At 40.1% G+C, this 16084-nt stretch overlaps 1 protein-coding gene across 1 annotated transcript in view; it reads right to left on the reverse strand.

Moving 5' to 3' along the window:
• Syt16 (synaptotagmin 16) overlaps positions 1–16084 on the reverse strand; it is a 120193-nt gene that overhangs the window by 13785 nt on the left and 90324 nt on the right. The window contains exons 4-5 of the mRNA XM_027929801.2: positions 11625–12065; positions 8558–8747 (exon numbers count right to left, since the gene is read on the reverse strand). Of these exons, the coding sequence (XP_027785602.2) occupies positions 8558–8747; positions 11625–12065 (631 nt within the window). The remainder of the gene's footprint in view (positions 1–8557; positions 8748–11624; positions 12066–16084) is intronic.

A 16084-nucleotide genomic window follows, 5' to 3' on the forward strand; every position in this document is an offset into this window, starting at 1 on the left:
ATTCTGTTTAGGTTCTCTATGTCCTCTTGGCTCAGCTTTGGCAGATTGTATCTTCCTAGAAATGTATCTGTTTCTTCTAGGTTTTCCAATTTCATGGAATATAAATTTTCAAAATAGCCCCTAGTGACCCACTGGATTTCTGTAACCTGTAGTAGTTTCTCCTATTTCAGCTCTAATGTTATTAATTTGGGTCTTATTTGCTTTTGGTTTGGCTAAAGGTTTATCAGTCTTGTTTAGCTTTTCTAAGAACCAACTCTTTGTTTCATTGATTTTTTTATATATTTCTTTCTTTTTTTTGATTCTCAAGTTCATGGATTTCAATTCTGATCTTAATTATTTGCTTTCTTCCTTCCATGGTTTTGGAATTGGTTTGTGCCTTTTCAAGGGCCTTGGGATGCATCATTAGGTTGTTTACTTGGAATCTTTCTGATTTTCTTATGTAGGCACTCATGCTCTAAGCTTTCCTCTATGAAAGCTGTTTCCTCTTATGTCCTTCATAATATAACCTCTTATGTCTCAGAGGTTCTGGTATGCTGTTTCACCATTCTCATTTCAGTCTAAGAATTTTTAAATTTCTCTCTTGATTTCTTCTATCACTCATTCATTATTGAAATGTGTATCAATTTCCATGTGTTTATATAGTTTCTTTAGGGCTTTTTGGTGTTAATTTCTAATTTCATTCCATTATGAACAGATAAGATGCAAGGCATTATATCAATATTTTATATTTGCTAAGAATTGTTTTGTAGCCTAAAATAGTGAAAAACTGAAAAGAAAGTGTGTTTGTTGTTGGAAGAAATATTCTATAGATGTCTGTCAAGTCTACTTGATTTGTATTTTTTTACATCTGAAGAGTCTTTTCTGAATTTGTGTCTGGATGACCTATTCATTAGTGAAAAGGTGTTTTAAAAGCATCCAGTATTATTGTACTGTAGTCTATCTGAGGCTTCAATTTAAGTAGTGTCTCTTATGTAATTAGTTGCATCCAAATTTGGGACATAAATATTTATAATTGCTCCATATTCTTGACGGATTGTTGCCTTTACCAGGATGAAGTGACCTTCTTTGTCTCTTCTGTTTAATTTTGGTTTGAAGTCTGCTTTGTCAGATATGAGAGTACCTACTCCTACTTATTTTGGGGCTCCATCTGCATGGTATGTCAACTTCTATCCTTTTACTTTCTGTCTGTGACACCTGTAAGGTGCATCTCTAGCAAACAACATATAGTTGAGTCTTATTTTTTTAATAAATTCTGCCAGCCTATGTCTTTTAATTGGAGAGTTGAGACCATTTGCACCAGTTTTATTACAGAGGTTTATTAATTCTTGTCATTTTGATTTATTTATAATGTTTAATTTGATCCTGTTTTTCATTTGCTTATCTTGTCTTCAAATGATGTTTCTTTTGTGAGCTCTGAGGTTTTTTTTTTTTTATTTCTTCTGTATGGAATATTTCTTTAAGTAAATTCTGTACTGCGAATTTAATAGTAGTAAATTCTTTTAGTTTCTGTTGATCTTGGAAGTATTTTATTTCTTATTCAATTTTGAAGGATATATAGCTTTACTGGATATAGCAATCTTGATTGATAGTTTTTTTTTTTCAGGATTTGGAACACATCATTACAAATCCCCTGGTTTTAAAGAGTTTGTGCTGAAAAACTGGAAGTGATTCTGATTGGCTTGCCTTGAAATATGACTTTATGTTTTTCTCTTGAGGCTTTTAAAATTGTATTTTGTTCTGTATGTTAAGTATTTTAATTATAATGTGTTATGGAGAGATTTCTTTTTGATCTTATCTATTTGGGGTTCTGAATTTTTCTGTATCTGTAAGTCTATCTCATTCTCAAGATTTGGAAATTTTTCTGTTATTATTTCCCTGAAGAGATTATCCACTCCGTTAGCCTGCATCTCATAATCTTTCTAAATTCCAATGTTCCTTAAATTTGGGCTCTTAATGTTGTTAGAGATTTTTTGTTTTCTGATCTTGGTTACTATTTTCTTTCTTTAATGCTATCTGAATGTGTTAGGCTGGCCACATTATCTTCTGGCTCTGAAATTCTGTCTTCTGCATGATCTACTCTATTAGAGAAACTTTCAACTGAATATTTTATTTGATTTATTATGTCTTTTATTTCCAAGATTTCTGTTTGGTTCTTTTTCAATATCTCTATCTCTGTATTGAATTTCCTCATTCATATACTGTATTGACTTTCTTAATTCATTCAGTTATTTTTCTGTGTTTTCTTAGAATTCATTGATCACTTTTATAATGATTCTTTTGAATTCTTTGTCTAATATTTCATTCACTTCATTCAACTATCTTTGGGATAAGCTGCTGGTGAATTATTAAATTTAGGAGGTATTGTGCTACCTTGCTTTTTCTTATTTCTTGTATTTCTGTGTTGGGTTTTACGCATATATTTGGAGTTTTTCTCTTAAGTGTGGGCCTTTTTAGGGCACAATCTTCACTTATCAGAGTGTCTTAGAGTGATCTAGATTGAGACTCCCCTTGTAGGTATGGGATCCACAACCTTTGTGTTCATTATGTTTTTTCTGTGGCAGTGGATATCCAAGAGTGGCATCTGAGGATCTGCCTCTAGCCATTTCTACTTGAGGTATGGTCATTCATTTGGGTTATTGTCTCTTCTGTTCTTTGTATTAAAGTCTACATGAAAATTGAGAGTCATCAGTTTGTGTGTGAGAAAGGTACACACTGTCTTTTTACTGAGTTTAGTTCAGCAACAAAGGCTCTACCCTGTGAACTTCTAGTGTTCATATAGGTTCCAAGCATCTCACAAAATAGAGCAAAACAACTTATACAGACAATATATAGCATTAAAATAAAAATAATGGTTCCTACTATGCCATCTACAATGTTAATGACCACAAAAAAAGGACAGAAATGGTGGGATAAGCAATTATCAATACCAAAACCAATACAATAAATAATCATAAACTATATCTGGCATCAAATCAAGCAGATGTCAACTATGTCATCCACATAATTGCAATATTACAATTATTAATCCAGTAATAATTGCAACAGCTCAAATTGTGGGGGCAGGAATTATATAATCCTATTATTTCTAAAAGATTGTAAAAATACAGTTAAAAGAAAATGTGATAGAAAGGTAGAAAAGAGTTTATAATTTCACAAAAAGTAAACACAAAGAATGCAGAAGAGATGTAGCAACTGATGGTTATAAGGGGGGGAGGGGAAAATAGAATAAACAAAGTAAAGGGAGTGAGAAAGAGAGAACAGGAGAATTTGGCTATTAGCCAAAGGAGAAGAAAAGAGAAAGAAACAAGAGAAACAAATAAAGACAAAACAAAACCAAAATGTACAAACCAAAACCCCTAGCCCTCAAAAGACAAGGCAAGGAAAAACAACTACATTTAAAAAAATGCTAAAATGAGGGGCTGGGTTGTGGCTCAGTAGAAGAGTGCTCGCCTAGCACATGTGAGGCACGGGTTTGATTTTCAGCACCACATAAAAATAAATAAATAAAAATAATAGCAGATGGAGTAAAAAATTAAAAACAAACAAAAAATATATAAGTACATATGTCCATGAACCAAGCACCACAACAAGAACACAGAAATTAAAAATAATGCTTAATGAAAAATGAGGGAATCATCTCCATGGAGGTGGTCAAAATAGTTGAAAAGAATGATGGTCATTCTATGCCCAACTGTTGTTCTTTCCATTTCTTCTGAGAAAGCAAGGGCTAGGGATTGTAAACCCTTGCCTCTTTTTGTGTTGCTCACTGAGCTGCCAGTTGGAGTGGCCCAAGACTGAAGCTGGCTGAAAGAGTTCTCAGCTTCCTTCTCACCAGTGTGAGGTATGAAGGAATGGGAAGTATTGTCAATCGGAGTATTGTCTTCACAGACCAGATCAACGCAACTCTCAGGTTGGGGGTGCTGCAGAGTTCTATAGGAAGAGTTCTGTTGGCTGGGGCTTTGGTCTAATCAGGCCTTAGAGGTTTTGTTGGGTGGTATCTACTCTGGCAAGACTAGATAAACACACCCCTTGGGCCTGGCATTTGCCAATCTATTGGGGGGGGGGTTCTAGATATCAGGAGCCTCCTAAAACTTCTACTTATGGGGTAGGGGACTCCATTATTCACACACTCTTCTACCCAAATACACAGCCTTCCCAGACTTTGTCCCTGAGAGTATTCACATCCTCCTATCCAGATTCCTGACCCACTTCAGCTCATCACATAAGTTGCCAGACTCAAAGGAAAAGTAGTTGAGATCCCCATCACTTTTCTGATTTGACTCATTCTGGGAACAATTCCTGTGCCTCTTTCACTTTCACTCACGTTCTGCTGGCCAAATCCTAGACTATTCAATAGGTGGCCTGCCTGGAGAGTACAGCAATTGCTATGATCTCCCAGCTCTGCAGCTGTGGCATAGGTGCCTCAAAATAGCTCCCCCTTAAGGTCTTTGCAGCCAGTTAAGAAACAGCACTATTCAAGCACCCACTTTATAGTTCAGGCTCCGGATCAGCCAAGTTTAGATTGTTTTTCTGATTTCAGGTTTTTCCACGTGAAATTCATCCATTGTGTTTCTCTCTCTGTTATCCCTCCCTTTCTGAAAAACCAGTATTGCTACCACTACCACAACTGGCTTGGCTTCCAATATTCTCTTTCTTCTCTGTATACTGTGCCCAAATTTCTGAGTCTCTAAGATATTCTGATTGTCCAATATTGAATTTTAGTCAAACCTTCTTTCACCCACCTTGTTGAGAAGCAGTACTCCTGTTGCTTGAATCCCAAGCCAGAGAGCAACTATGAATGTACCCTTCCTCTCACTGGCCATCTAGAATCTCTCTATGGTTCTTTTTGAAGGTAAATTTTAGAAACAATAAAATTGACAAAGCTGAGTACCATTCAATGATTAGTGATAGACACATGCCTCTATTCAGACCCCTTGCCAAACTATGCAACATTCCTTTCACCCCAGAACATTCCTCTGTTTTTCTTCCTACTATAGGTTAGTTCTGCCTGTTATAGAACTTCATACCAAATGATTCATGCATTAGGTATTCAGTAAGTTTTTGTGATTTTTCCATGTTGCTTTAATTTTCTTTCTTTGTATTGCTAATTAGTATTCCATCACACAAATATATCTTAATTTGTTTACTCAGTCAATCTCCTATGGATGGACATGAGGACTCTCTTTCACTTTTGCCATCATGAATAAAGCTGCTATGAACATTCTTGTGTGTTTTTGTTTGTTTGTTTGTTTTTTGAATTATGGGTTAATGCCTAAGAGTGGAACTTCTGGTATAAGAAATTTTCAGGTCTTTTCCCAGAGTGGTTGTTCTATTTTTCACTTCCACCACCAACGCATTCTCCACATCCTCATCAGCCTTTTTAGTTTCAGCCATTCATTGAGGGTAGTAGAGACTCTGATTGGTCTGACTAGTGCTGGTGGGAACTCTCATCCCTTTTATTGCTCCCACAATCTCCTACTATCAGTGTGAAGCCAACCTCACTGGGTCTCACCTTCCACAAGGTTCTCACCTCAGAAGTTGGCAGAGGATATAGTACTATTTCCACAGCTTATTTGTGCCAAGACCCTAATCGAGTACAAGAATTTCATCTATTATTTGTCTGACTCCTCTATCTTGCTTAGGAAGAAAAGTTTAAAATATCAAAACAATCATCTGACTGGGTCCAGTTGGCAAGTTCAAAGCTATCTTTTGTTTAATGATATATTCAGAGGCAAAAGATTCTCACTTTTAATTATGAGCCTTTGTCTCTGTTTCCAGCAAGATGTAAAACATTAAAAATATTCTAGAGTCGAGTTCCACCTATTTTCCCTCCCATTCACCCAAGCACCATTCTTTCCATGACTATAATCACTCTGGGAAGTGGGACTGATGTCCTGTTTTATGGGGGAAGTAACACCACCTGAGCTGACAGCCACAAACACAGTATTTGTGCCTTCTGCTCATGTTAGTTTCCTGGGCATGCCTCTGCCCTCCCAGGCAGCCCCTGGGGACTCAGGCAGGGCTGCCTGCCCCGCCCCCACATGGGGACCAGGGTGCTTGGCATGCTTCCTCCCCTAGGCCCCACTCAGTGCCATTCATCTCCTGGCTCTCCTCACTTTCCTTCTCCCCCTCTTTCTCCCAACTCTGCTCAGTTACCTCATAAAACTTGTGTTCTCTTCCATATGGGAACTAAAAATGTATCCTAAACTTATCTGATAACTGTCACAGTAGTGCTAGCACCATAATGAAGGAGACATAATGAAGAACCGAAGCTGTCAACATCTAAAGCTCTTGAGAGTACCAAGAGGTCCCTTTCAGAAGCTCCACAAAGGAACTTTCTACTTTCTCATCCCCTCCTAATTAAACTGGCTTTTCCTCAAGTACCAGCATTTTAGACAGACAAAAAACCTTTTGTTTTCACTACTGGGTTTCTGTTTTAATTAATAACCTCACAACAGCATTGTTTTCTAATACTTTTGTTGCAAAGATAGAGTATGTCAATTATATTTTAGGATAAATTGCAACACTATGTCTATGACAAATCGTGTACTAAATGCCACACTGACTTAAACTTCTGTAATTAAACCAATTTCTAAATTAGGACTGGTCTTTTTTTTTTCTATGTGGTTTTAAATGTTTGTTACAAGAATTTCCTCTTTGGCATGTTTCTTTTATATAAAAATTTAGAAGTGCACAATAGTACCACCCTTAATACCACAACTTTATCTGTACTATTCCACCTATAAAGCATACATTATTATGACACCCCTGTTCCCCATTTTGAATTTAAAATTCAGAAGAGTTCAGTAAATCACAGCTAGTAAGGAGGAGAGCCTGAATTCACGTCTTTGTTTGGCAGCCTCTGACTGATTTCTTCTCCTCTATATTGGCTACTACCACCAAGCACATAAAACAAAGCTTCCCAGCATGGATCTGAATAGGTTATGTCTGTGTGATCTACATCTCCATCATTCCCTGCATCTCCATCACATTCCTAAAAAAAAAATTGTTTATACCTTACCAGATCTCAGGAGAACAAGAAAAGAGATTGGCCAAATCTCTGAAGGAGAAGTAGTATATTCAGATCATTTAGTAAATTCAGAGCTGTATTGGAAAACAAAACTGTATCTAGCAGAGACTCTAGCTGTGCAATTAATAATCAGCATCTATTATGCATTCTAAATAGGTCTCACCTGGCTCTGAGCATCAGCACAGAATATGGGTTATGCACCTGGGCTTTTCTGTTACTCAGAGTGCTAGGGCTTTCCTTACTAACTTGCTCCAATGTGGCTTTAATACAGCTTGCCTAACAAAGATACACACATACAACAAATGTCTTGGGGTCTGCAACACAGTGAAGGGCAAAAGGAGAAGGAGCCCAGATTCAGTTATAGGAAATGACCCTTTTCTATGCACGCACTTTGCTGCTGCACATGAGGCCAGAGCCTACTGACTCTTTCAGCATACCACATTTCTATTGATCTCATTCTTCTTTCAATAAGACTTTGGTGCCTGGGGTCAGCAGGCCTCTTGCCCTCCACTCTACCCTCTACTAGCTTAACTTCCTATGTGTGAAATGCTAGAATTCAACATTCTCAGACTCTCTTGCAGCTAGTATCCTAGATACCAATTAGGATCCTCTGATGAGATGTTTTTGCATGATGTTTAGAAGGCAAAAGTGAGACAGAAACCAACTGTCTATGCTGTTTTTCTTTTCTAACAAGCAAGATCATAAAATGGTGAGCTAATTTTTTTTTTTTTAAACAGCCTTATTCCTATGTTCAGTCTACAACTTCCCAGGTTGAGAGGCTGTTGAGACAGCAGCAGTGGCTATTTGATGTGGCTTCCTGAACCCTGGGCTACAATCATAGAGTATGTCTTACATCCTTATTCCTAAATGACCTCAGAAATGGTCATTTTCCCTGGTAAATAGTCTTGCATTGCCCCAGATCTGCCTCCTCCACATCTTTTTCCATCATCATCGTAACCATTAACATTCCTTATGTGCTCACTAAGTATTAGGCACTGTGCTAAACCCTAAAATTACAGAAGTTAATTTAAACCCAAAAATAACCCTGTGGGGAAGGGATTATTAGCCTTTTTTCCCAGATATATTAACTCGGGTTCAGAAAAGAGGTAAATCATACAAGATCAGAACTAAGCTAATGGGTAAGTAGTGGAGCTGGAATTCGATGCCAGATTTGCCTCCCTCCAAAATCAGAGCTCTGCCACTTTAAAGTTGAGGGCCTGTGACATGTGGGCAGATTTGAATTGCTCATACCAATGATGTTGCTGAAAAGACATCATTATCATTCCTTCTCCTTCAACAATATAAACACGCAGGCCACTCTATTTCGTGTCAAGTTGCATCGAGATATGGTAGAAGCCTTCAGTCTAATTAAATAGAAAGCCATTCAGAAATCCAGAGGTATTGCTTTGTGAGGCCATACCAAGATCATTTTTACTGCCAAAATTAAAGAATGGAGATGAAAGCAGATGTAGCCTTCCACTTGCTTCCGTGAGGACCAGAGCTGGAGGGATCAGACACAGGACTTACCAGGTGCTCGGTTAACAGCGAGGTTTCGGAAATGGCTGCCTTTGATCATTTCCACAGATAATCGCCCCGTTGTGGCATTGTAGGACAGCCCCACCAACAGCTCTGGCGCCCCTCCATGAGACAGCGACTGCGTGGATGAAGCACTATCACTGTGAGAAACTGCAGATGGGCTGAGCGGCGACTCTCCACTCTGGAGGGGAAGAACAACAAAGAATCCATTGGCCCACACTGCACTACTCTCTTTTAGAGAAAGCCGATATTATGTTTGGTGAAATTGTGACCCGATCTCAATGACTGCCAAAGATTACTAAGGGCGCACTCAGTGTGAATTACAATGTGCCCAGGGAGTGCAGCCACGGATGAGATCCTCTTCATTACTAGTTGACATATTTGTTCCAAGAGCTGTCTCCATTCAATATTTCCTCTCTAAAGACAAAACGGACAAAGATGTTATTACTAGTGTAAATCAAACCTTCTAAGATACATGGAGAGCTAATAATACATTTAATATAGACCAAAATTCCCTCCTGTGTAATTTGCGCCTGAATGTTTCCGTGGAACCCATCCACTCCAGGCCTGGGATTTGCTTCTGTTCTCTGCACCCTCTTGATGAATGTAGCAATACAAGAGGCATTTTTGTCTCTCAGCTATTCAAGAATTGACCACGACATAGGATATTTGGCCCCTAGTCCTACTTTCAAGGTTGTTAGGTATATACCAAATGCTCAATTTTACCTCCTAAGGAAATCAATTACATAGAAAATGAGCCCTTTCACAACTGTTTGATAAAGAAGCCAACACTTGGACTATGCATCTCAGTGACCTCACAGGGCCAGGTGAGCCCAGAAGAGAGCCCAAGCTTCCCGGCGCATTTATTCACATGTGTGCTTCTTATGATCATCGGATTTATACACCAGGGACATCAGGAGAAGGGCAATAAAGTAGATTAGAATGCTGATTCTCACTGAGGGGCAGGTGTAGGCATCAGCCCAGCTACAGCAGGCCGGCCAGCACCTCTAATACACCTCCTCCCTGGAAATAAGCATGTTAGACTTCACTTAAAACTCTCTTCTGTCTGAAATCATTTCCTAAAACTTCTTATCAAGAACCCGATAAGCAAAACTAACAAAAGGAATAAAATATTCTGCATATCAGCAGGGAAATATCCTTTTTACCCAAAACATGGGTATTTCTAAGAGCCCCAAGCTTTCATGGAATACCATTTGTAAATTATAGGGCCAGGTGGTTTTGACAGGTGCCTCACAGGCTCTGCTGTCTAGAAGATAAAAATCCAGCAACAAAATATATGCTTTGTTTGGGGGAGGGCCACCCCCACCCCTGTGCTTCTACAGAAGCTCCTACTGTGGCACCTGTCACTGCACTTCTTGCCTTGCCCATCAAATTCCAAAATCTGTATCCCTTTCTCAGTTCCTAGTGCATAAACCGTGGCTTCTAAATCTCTTAGTCCACAATGCATAGCCTAATATACAGCACATAATCATGTCCCATAAATGGCTGAGCAATGAAAGAATTTTCACCTTCAGAGATCTTTCACATTGGCTCCTTTCCCCCATGCAATCTGTGCCTCTAGCACAGAGCCCCAGGACCTGGTACAGAGAACCATGGGTGTGAACATACTTATTATACCTATGTTTTATAGTCCAGAGTCCTTTCTGACCTGAGGATTCTGATTTCCATGGTTTCAGATATATGTTACCAGAGCTCAAACAAAAGAGGGATTTGAGTAGAAGTGACATATGATCTGGGTTTTGCTTTAACAGAATCCTTCTGGCCTCCATGACAGGAATAGTCTATAGGGGGCAAAAGCAGTATCAGAAGAGCATCAGCTAGAGGCTATTTCAGTAATCCAGCAGAGGAGCAGGGTCCAGCAGAGGACCAGCATCTGGTTGCATTTGAAAATACAGCTCAGAGGATATCAAGTAGAAAAGATTTTAGCCCTAGCAACTGGAAGTATTCTATTGTTTTTAATTGAGACATGGAAGATGGCAGGTGGAATAGATTTAGGGAGGCAAAAATCAGGATTTCAAGTTTGACCATGTGGAGACACCATGTGAAATTCCAGTGGACAGATCTCTTCTCACTGTGATCAAGGAGCCTTTTTGGTTCCTTTGTTCTTCCTCCAACAAAGCAAGCTTCTCTCCACCTCCCCAAGACTACATGTGCCTGAAATCCTCCACCTCTGCACGCCACCAGTCTTTTTCCCTCAATTGCTGGAGCTCTGCTTTATCACCACCTCAAAGAAACCTCCCCTGACCCTTCTAAACAAACAGCAGCCTCTGTCACTCTCTCCAGACAAGGGGTCTGCCTGTAAACACTCTCCACACTGGACCCTGGAGCACTAGCTGCTCAGTTTGTGTGTGCATGTGCCTTGCTTTGTCTCTACAGTACTTGGCAGGAAACATCTTTGAATGAGTGGCTGACTGGCCCAACAGCCCATAGCTACCTGATATTTTTACATGATTTTGTAAAAGGTGATCTTCACACTAGATGACATACAACCCAGGGCAAAAGCGGGCTGCCCATCATGTAGACACACAAGCTATGTTGTCTTCCCTTAAAACCCTGAGGCAGAAAGCAGAATGAGGTATGTGGGAGGAGGCCAGTCCGATAAATGGAAGGTCTAAGAAGTAGCTAGGGTTCAGGGCTGGTATTCTACAATGCTCCCACATCCTTGTTTAGGACCTTGCCTTGAAAGTCCCATCTCTTAGATTCACCATAATACATACTGGGGACTGGAGGGTTAGGACCACTTATCCACTAACCAGAAAGCCCAGTCACCTCTCCAGGTTTTTCCATGCCCTTTACCACACTGCTGCTGTCATTTACATAAATGAACGGGGAATACATCCATCAGGTTATCAGGAAGACAGGCATGAAAGACCCATAATACCATGAAGTGCAAATCATGGCTTATAAAGATGAAGAGAGCCAAATGGAAAATTAAATTAAGGTCTCTGCATTCACAAGCTGAATGTACTAAATCAAGGACTGACAATCCCAGGTCTTCGAACACCGCATCATTAGCAGCACCATTTAACATACTCACACTTATATTGCTTCTTGGCTCCAGAACCAGAGTCACTTTCATTTCCCCTTCTGGCTGTAGGTGGCTAAGACAGAAGAGCTTCTCCCCCATCATTCTCTCTCGGGTCATCTTACGGGCAGCGTACAGTCGGAAGCGGACAGCACAGGAAGCCACATCTCTGGACTCTAGCTTGGCAAAGGTGACCTTCTCCTTGAAGACAGGGTGGGGCCCCCTCTGTATGCTCGTCCTGCCCCTCTGTTTCTTACTGGGCAGCAGCACTACATGAACTTGCCAGGAGTTGACGCCACTTCTGTCCTTATCTGGGAGGCCCTGTGCTCTCACAATGGTCACTGTGAGCTTCTGGGTCGCAGCTCGATATTCAAAGATGACATCTAAGTCACCACACTTGGAGATGGGATCCAAGACCCCAGATGGCACCTGCAAGCTGGTCCTGTCCTGTTCCTGTTGGGGATGGAACAAAAGATTAGGAATGAAAATGATGATGTGCCTAATTGCATTTGGACAGGTTCATGCCCTTGGTGCTCCTTCAGAATCCCAAGCTTTTTGACTGTCAGTGTATGACCTTCTATGTTAAAAAGGTCTATTTACTGATCTCTTTCCCTTAGACTGTGAATTCTTAGAGGGCACACTGCCTGACATATGGTGAGCCTTTATGAATGTTTTTGGAATTAATAAATAAAGATTTTATATTTTGCAAAGTGTTTTCTGATATGCTGACTCTCAGAAAGCACAACTGTCCACTATTGTTGAAAATTAAGTCAACCATGCAATTGCCAACAGGCAACTTTTTCTTGAGTTCTTGGGAGAATTGATTGAGATTAGGCCTATCCTCTGCAGCACAGAACCCGCTATAGACATAAAATCTAATGTGATTCCTGGTAAGGTGATTCTTCAGTATATCTTTAATCTATACAGGAGAAAAGGTTTAGGGCTCAGTTTCTTAGAGTTTAATGTAGACCTGAATAATCCAAGGATTCTGATTTGGTAGGTGTGGGGTGAGGCCTGAGATTCTGCACTTCAAAGACATTCACAAGGCATGCTGGCCTCAGACCACAATTGGAATAGCAAAAGTTAGGGAGGACAGCCCCAGCAACCACTTAGCAAAAAGCAACACTGGACCTGAAGCCAGAGCACTTGAATTGAAAAAATGACTCCATCACTGATGAGCTTTTCTGACCCTGGCCAAATAGCCCAGCTTCTGCATATTGTAACCAAAACCACACATTAATATGCCTACTTGATAGAGCGTGGTTATGATGTTTTAATACATATGAAAATACCTGCTTCAAACAGACACCATACTATGTATTCCCACCAATGGACTGGTGCTATTTCTAAAAAAGCCCCTCTCTTTATGGAACACACCCTTGGATAGCAATTTTCTGTAGTCACATGGGTTTGAGCTCACCCAGGAGAAACTGAGCTGAATGTCATTTACTATAATGAATCACCCCACCAACAAATTATAAGGAATAGCAATATAATTTTAATTTTTCTTTGAAGGTCTAGCTTTTATCTGGAACAAAACTTTGGACTGCTTCTTATTATTAAGTTAGTTCTTATTTATACTGGACACCAGACTTCACTAATTGAGAGAGCTCTTCATTTCAGACATTATAATAAAACACCTCAAAATGTACATTCAGCAGTGAAACTTGCCCAAGGAGTCCAAGGGAAAGTACATGGTTCTCTGGAATCTAACATCCCTAGGAATCCCAGTTCTACCACTTACTAGCTCTATGACATTGAGCAAGTTATTTAATCCTTTCCACACTGCACTTTCCTCAATAGTAAAATGGGGATAACACCCACTGTATAGGAATGTTGTAAAAAATAGAGGACTTGACAAATTGTAGACATGTCACAAGTGCCTTTCTCTTTTAAGATTAAAATTAGGCTGCCAAGAAAATTCAGATGTCTTGTAAAATAAGGGAAGCTTCTTATATCTTTTCCTTTGAGCATGCGATCATGTATGAACGTTTCTATTCAGAGGTACTTAGTTTCAAGTGATGAAAATGGTTGCTATAGAGACCTCTGAATACAACCGACTAGTGTATATATAATATTAGAAGCAAGTCTCCAAGGAGTTAGGCCAACTCAAAAATCAAGTTGCTGTCTTTTCTCAAATTCCCTTGACTCTTCTTAAAATTCCCACCTATTTTAGCCTACTCTCAATCATCCCTCTATTGCTTGTATAGACACAAGTAATAATGGCTAATATCTACTAAGCCATTCCTTATGCTGGGTACCATATCCAATCCTTTAGAGACCATAAAAAGCCAGCACTTAAACCCTTCAAATCTTCTTGGCCTCTCCTCTGATTCCATCTTTCCTGCAGGCACAGTGTCTCTGGACTCTAAGTGGCTTCAGCCTGGCACAACCCCTGAAGTTCTTATCTCCTGCTCCTAAAACATAGTTCTCAGATTTCATTATTGGCCTGCTGATTCCAAGGCTTAGAAAGCTGCATAACCCTGCTTCACACCACACATGGAAAGTCCAAAGTATGCTGGGGTTAATGTCCCATGCAACAAAGTTTCCCCCTGGGTCAGACATCCTCAGTTCAGCTAATATAGCTTCTGAGAGTGCAGTCCCAACAAGATAAAGCAATTAATTACTGTGAGCAGCAGCTAACTCAGGGGAAGATGTCATACTGAATCTTCCCTGCCTTACCCCCTCATCTTTCAGTCTGGTTCCTTGGGAGTGCAGGCCCTACCAAAGTCTTTGTCTTAAGCTCTGCTTTATTGCAGAACCTAAGAAACTTTATCTTTTTAAACATTCACATCAACTTAATGAAGTAGGTATCTAAATAGCTTCATGTCTTGGAGGAATAAATCATAGTTAAGAAAGGTTAAATAACTAACACCTCCCACCCCCATGCCAAAGTCTAGTGCCCAGCCAGAATCACCCAGGGCTCATTCTCTGCCAGTCTGAGCCTATGGCCTTGCCTTAACCAGTATGCAATACTCAAAATCTTAAACTTCTGCTAAACCATGTGGCCTTCCTTTAGCTTCCCAAAACCTTTTGCCATAATTATCTGTATGTATAGTGGATGTGCGAGATGAAGAGGGAAGAAGGTGGGAGCTGGAAAATATTACTGTCAATTTCACACCCTTTAGGCCTGTTCTTAATATTAATTAACATGTTTTTCCTAGATTTATCATCAACTTGAACGCTAAGGTAAAAAATTCCTAGTTAATGAAGATCTTTCCATTTCTCTTTCAGGCTATCTCTTCGGGTAAATGCTCACTCCACCTTTATGTTCCACAGGTGTCCTGGGTAAAGCTCTTCCATAACCATCCTAAGAAGTCTGCGTGAAGCCAAATGGCCAAATTCTGCAGGGGTCTGTTGAGGCTGTGGCCCATGAAAACTGGGCTTCGTGGCCCCTTCTTGGGTTGATGTGAGATGGAGATTTGCAAAGGTTGGTATTTGCAAAGCAATTAATTATTTCAACACACACTGCCTATCACCAGGCAACTGAAGGAGCTCCTCCTGTGGGTACTGTTAATTCCGCTAATCCATTTGACCTTCCTGCAAGGTAAAATCTCTTCATTCTTATCCCCATTTGGCAGATTTTAATTAACTTCTCAAGGCCAACCAATTAATCAGTGGAAAGCAGAGATGAAAAGTGGGACACCTGCCTCCCTGTGTGCTGGAAATCGCCAACCACCTCTCATTGTCTTCCCTGCCAAGTCCTCAGTCTGTAGAAAAAAGTCAATGGCCTTTGTCAACAGAGAAGAGCAGCGCTTGAAAATCCATCAGCCTGGCAGGTATCACACGGCAGGACTGGTTTCCTTCAGAGACAAAATTCATGATTCCTTGAGATCTAATATCCTGGGTTTTTTCTTTAAGATGGGAATACTTGCGTCAACCTGTCAAAACCCATGTAGGTTTAAAGATTTTCTGTCAAACTGAAAAGGCTTTCTGTTTTAGTAAGATAGTGTTGATGTCATCTGTGTGGCCAAAGTAAACAGACCCACAACACGTTCCCGATGCCAGATACATGGGGGAAAGATGGGGTTCTTAACGCAGCTAAGAGGCAAATAAATCAATTCTTAAGAGGCGAGCTAAGCCTGCAGAGCAGACAGTTACGGGAACTGCCTCTGAGCTGGATTTGAAGTTCTACTGTAGGAGCACCAAATTACAGCTTTTGTCTTGAAATAGATAGGAGGTTGAATGGAGCACACAGAGATGTCTGGGTATTTGGGGAGTCTGAGAACATTTAGTACCCTCAACACATCTTCTCTTCAGGCTCCCCAGGGCAGGTCAGCAAGAGGTTCCATGGAGAAGCGATTACCAGCCTGATGGCACAGTTACCAAGCAGAGTACAAACAGGCAGGTGAAGAGCTCTGTTTTGTTTTTGTGGTGAGGGAGCCAAAATGAATATCTTTAAATGTTACTATGTGGGATTTGATCTGACTCTTTCTTTCTTCTTTTTAACAAAGCTGATGAGGTCAATGCCT

Source organism: Marmota flaviventris, chromosome 2, assembly GCF_047511675.1.
Source record: "Marmota flaviventris isolate mMarFla1 chromosome 2, mMarFla1.hap1, whole genome shotgun sequence".
Classification (NCBI taxonomy): domain Eukaryota; kingdom Metazoa; phylum Chordata; class Mammalia; order Rodentia; family Sciuridae; genus Marmota; species Marmota flaviventris.